We start from the raw sequence: 5522 nt of genomic DNA, 5'->3' as shown, positions 1-5522 counted from the left end.
CATACAAACGTTTAGGGTTCGGTTGGACGGAAGACCTTGCTGTTCCGCCTGTTTGTCAAGAACGGTTTGTGAGGGGCGGCAACTTTTTCCCCACCACCGAGCAATCCATTCATTTCCCTGACTGCAATATCGGCTGGAACGATGATCATGACCCGCGCGGCTACGCGAAATCTGTAACATCGACAGAGGCGATGATCACGAAATCCGACTCCCGGACTCGCCGCTACGATTTAGCGTCATGCTTTTGGTATCGCCTAAAACCGTAGCGTTGTGCATCTCCCCACTCATCTCTTGTTTTGTAGACCGTAGTTGTGCATCTCGCTACTCTGGCTGATTTACTGAAGTTAGGTACCTGTTGCTATTCATTAAAAACGGAAATATTGGAATCTTAAGAGAAATTCATCGTTCCTTATGCTTGAGTAATTATTATTGATAATTATATTAATTGATAAATAGAAAAATGTTCAATAATCTTCATGCTTTGTTATATAATTAAGGTCGTAAGAGAGATCGTAAATTGTTTGGAGTAAAGAATATATTATGGAGAGACAGAAGCGCAGGAAACATAAGTCAATAATCATCGATATTACGGATTCTGAGGATGATACAGAATCCGTAGTGATTTTGAATGATCCAGATTATGAAATTGATGAAAAACCACGTAGAAAAACTAAAGAGGTAAAACGAAAAATCAAACAACAAGATGTGCCAAGTGACGTAATTTGTGAAGATATGAAAAAGAATACGAAAAACAGAAAGAGAGCAAAGAATGAAACAGACAGTACCAGAGAACGTAAAAAAATAAAGTTAGCTAAAGAATCGATAAAGGAACCCTGTGTGCCTGAAACCATTTTACCAGAGATAAATTTAGAGGATAATTTATTAACTGCAACTAATCAAAGTCATTCCTCTCAATTAAAACAATTCGTTGAATGCAGAGATTGGACAGATGCAGAGTACATAAGTGATACTCATAACATTGACATTCATGTTGCAACATCCTTAGTCAAATTATTCAAAGATGATAATACTATTCCTTTTATTGCAAGATATAGAAAAGAGATGACGCAAGGAATGGAACCAGAAAAGTTAAGAATGATTAAAGACAGTTATGATCGTGCTATTGCAATAAAGAGTCGAGCTACGAAGATTATTAATGCTATTGACAAATTAGGAAAATGGACTCCTGAAATTCATGCAGTTGTTATAGGTGCTAGATCTCTTCATGAATTAGATGATATATATTCTTTATACAAAACTAATTCAAAACGTTCTCTGGCTGAGCGAGCCAGAGATGTAGGACTAGGACCTATTGCTGATTCTGTTTTAAATGGTTTACCAATAGCTCCTTTGTCGTCCATGATTAATTCTGATCAAGAAGGTTTAGACACTGAACAGCATATTAAGAATGGCATTGTACATATAATTGCAGATATAATTAATAAGGATAAAACTACATTTACTAAGATCAGGGATTTACGTAAAACCGTATTTGTCAAGATAGAAACTACTCAAGCAAAGAATGTACAACAGTCAAGTAAATCATTAACTAAAGATAATGTTGATATAAAAAAATATGAATTGTATTTCAACTTCACATCAATGGAAAAGTGTATTAAGCCTCATCAGATTTTAGCTATTAACAGAGGAGAGTCACAAAAGATTTTATCAGTAAAAATGACTATACCTGATTATTTTGAACAGGAGTTAAGGAGACATTGCTTTGCACACTTTAGCACTGCGTTTAACGCATCAGATTTTCATCGTCAACTTCTAGAGGCAAGTTTTAAAGATGCCTACAAGAGATTGATTAAACCTTTAGTCGTACGCAGAGTACGACTCGAAATGAACAAGAGAGCAGAAGAAGCATCTATTGAAGTCTTTGCAAGTAATTTAAAAGATCTTCTACTTATGCCCCCAGTTCGTGGGAAAACTATTCTTAGCATAGATCCAGGCTTTCGTCATGGATGCAAAATTGCTGTAGTATCTGAAAATGGGAAGGTATTGGACACTGCAACCATATTTCCTAACAATCAACCAAGAAATAATAAACAGGAAGCAACGAAAATCCTTGCTAATCTAGTGCTTAAGCATAAAACTACACTTATAGCGTTAGGCAATGCTACAGCCTGTAGAGAGACTGAGATGTTCTTAACTAATTTAATTCAATCTGGAGTTTTTAATCCTGTGGATGTTTCTTATACGATCGTAAATGAAGCTGGTGCTTCTATATACAGTTGTAGTCCAGAGGCCAAATCAGAGTTTCCAGATCTGGACCCAAATTTGATATCCGCAGTTTCTATAGCCAGGAGACTTCAAGATCCTCTGGCTGAATTAATCAAAGTTGATCCAAAACATCTTGGCATTGGAATGTATCAACATGATCTTCCAGAGAAGCAGCTACAACTCACTCTCAATCAAGTTAGTAATTATTTATTAAACGCTATAAAATGTAATCAATTGAAAACAGCTAAATCAACTTTTTCTTACGATAGCTTAGGTGAGAACCCTTTTTCTAAATCTTATGTCCCTACTTTAGGTTATCTCAGAAACTGTGAGTTTCGTTGGAGTTGATATTAATACAGCATCTCGAAGCCTTCTGAAGCGTGTTGCCGGTTTAAACGTGTCCAAAGCTGAAAGTATAATACAACGAAGAAATGAAATTGGTGTATTTAGAAACAGAAAGCAACTTTTGAAAGTAAAAGGTATTAGTCACAAGTCATTTGAACAATGCGCTGGTTTCATAAGGATCATACCAGAGACTGCTAACAGTAAATTAAAGGATGCTAACGATTCTTTAAATTATTTGGATCAAACGTGGATTCATCCGGAATCATACGAATTAACAAATAATATTCTGAAGGACAGTAAGTGCGACATAAAGAATCTGGGTACTCAGAAGTTTATAGATCAAATAAATGTGTATGCAAAACAGGGATATACTATATTAGCAAAGAAATTCCACACAACTGAAGCAACAATAGAAATCATTATCAAGGGTTTAACGATGAAGAAAGGCGAGGATATCAGAATAAAGGGTGAACCACCAGTGTTTAAAAAAAACTTAAGGAGCATCGATGACTTGAGTATTGGTGTTAAGCTAAGTGGTTGTGTACGAAACATAACACACTTTGGTGTCTTTGTAGATATCGGCGTAGAAACTAATGGCCTGATATACGATAAATATCTCAGAAATCAAATTTTGAATTTGGGCCAACGTGTTGACGTTCGAGTGATATCTATTGAAAGAAGTCGTAACAGGATAGGTCTGGAGTTGATGTAAGCTTTCTTGAAATTTCCATTTCACCAATCGATATACTATCAGTCAAACAATTATTTAAATCCTAGAAATCATATTGAAAATAGTTTTTGCGTTTGATCACTTTTGGAATATTCCGAAGGTATACTCCTGTCTTTCTAACTCGAGAGGAAAACGGGATCCCTGGTAAAGAATACTAACACAAAAAGATAATAAACTGAATAAAGTTTCTATGTCTGTCACATTGAACTTGCAAGATCCCAAAATACAAATTAAACAGAATTTTTCATAAATATATCCCAATAGTTATAATTTGAAAAGTAATATAATTAATTCAATGCACTCGCCATTCTATATATATATATATATATATAGAATGGCGAATATATATATATATCTATATTATTAAGCACGTGCTAATACGAAGTACATCCTGTTAGTATCACACACCGTCAACGTCTGTATTACGTGTCTCAAGTGCATCTGCCCATATCACCAAAAATTGATCTTGTGTGAAGAAGAGTCCTTGTGCTCGTTTGTACTCTACGAAGTGCCATCTGTACCGGAAGTGGTTTGCATGCAGCGAATGACCCTCTGCCCCGGAAATGATGTCAGCGGAAGAGCGTCGCTCGATACTTTGAAGAGCGAGTCTATAGGAAATAGCGTGGAAGAAAGGAGAGAGTATAATGTTCATACGAAGGAGTGAAGAGAAATGGAGAGGCCGATGGCCTCAAGATACATTGCCCGACTACGTCGTTCACGAGGCGTGCCATCCTCCGGAGTTTCGATACCAAAAAGATACAAGGCACCCTCTTTAATACCGAGACAAGATACGGGCGAACAAACCACGGCTGACCTTTTCCGATAGCCGATAACGCGGCTATCGGACTCTTTTAATGTGCTACCGACAATAATTAGTACTTAGATAAGAGTGGCTGGCGTAGCGGCACCATTAAATACATTTATAATAGGTGCATGAAAATCTATGATATCTTTATTGACTTTTTTTATAAGTATTTATGTCACATCAGTATTACTAAAATTAGTAGTATCATTAAAATTCGATAAATATTATTTTATGAGTGATCGTTAATGCACTTTAAATACTAGTATATACCATAATAAAGGATTTTATAAAGATTATAATTATGCACTTATGCACCGCACGCAACTGAATGGTCTTATACAATCTCAAGCTGATCGGCTGGAAATTAAGCAGTGGCCGAACGTGTACAGAGCTATTCAAAAATTGTATTCATTTCGGTTAGTACGTAACGTATCCCTGCATTTATTATTTCTCTGTCTGTCATGCGTCCGATTAAAATAGGCTTTCATTTCAATTTCAATGGAATTGTGAGGACCGTTGAAGAGCTCATCAAATTTCAAGTGGACATTGTGCATGTATTTTGACGTTGGTTCTTTAGGGTCACGTGATCCCTTGCATTTCTGTCATTGATACCAATGTCCGTTGGATCTATAGATCATTATCGAACTTTGAATCTATAATTATTCGATCAATTTAAATCATGCAAGAACTCTTTGAATCTATCAAAGCTTCGTTGATCCCCTTCAAGGCTTTTACATATATTTAAATAATGAAAGAAGCAGTATGATGCACTACGAGTCTGCGTTACTCCTGCTGTGTGTTGCTACTCGAATGTCGAGGCAGGGCGTAGAGAAATGAGTCATAACATAACCTAAGAGAGATCGATACGATTCATTCACCCTATGAAATAATTCACGTGCCAGTGGCGCTCACGGTTGCAATTGCAACATCGCCGTACATTTATGTGGCGAACCGCAGCCGATTTGACGCGATCCAATTAACACGAAGAAAAGAAATGTAAGTCGCGGAAAATGACATTCGGTGACTTCGATTTTACAGAGCGAACGAGTTTCCTCAGAGTGATCGATACGAAGGAAAATTGGACGGTGGCGAATCTCATGAAAAATCCTAGATCGCAATTGCCTTGGAGATAAATGTGAATTATCTCGTATGATTCTTTTTGATGGGTTCGGGAGAATCACGAGGACTCGTGGTAATAATGAAATTCCAACGATTGGCGTCGAGACGTCGCGACGCTCCCGTCCGTCTACGTTGTCTCGACGCGACCTTGCGGCTTTAGCGATGCCTTGCAGGATAAATGGAATTTTTTAAAAATAAATTGCACCAAATAAAAATAACGTATTCCAGGTAAAATTGAATTAACGTAAAAGCATGTTAAAACAATTTACAAAACATTTAATAATCGTCAGATATGAA

General features: G+C 36.7%; 1 protein-coding gene across 1 annotated transcript; it reads left to right on the top strand.

The window, feature by feature from the left end:
• Positions 1-237: 237 nt before the first annotated feature.
• Positions 238-5522, top strand: LOC107270064 (S1 RNA-binding domain-containing protein 1). The gene is made up of 4 exons (XM_015744714.2): positions 238-419; positions 498-2421; positions 2540-3279; positions 3700-5522. The coding sequence occupies exons 2-4, from the start codon at positions 541-543 to the stop codon at positions 3773-3775; spliced, it is 2697 nt and encodes an 898-aa protein (XP_015600200.1). The 5' UTR covers positions 238-419; positions 498-540; the 3' UTR covers positions 3776-5522.

Source organism: Cephus cinctus, unplaced genomic scaffold, assembly GCF_000341935.2.
Source record: "Cephus cinctus unplaced genomic scaffold, Ccin1 Ccin1_scaffold0696, whole genome shotgun sequence".
Lineage (NCBI taxonomy): Eukaryota > Metazoa > Arthropoda > Insecta > Hymenoptera > Cephidae > Cephus > Cephus cinctus.
This window is presented reverse-complemented; position numbering and strand designations above follow the sequence as displayed.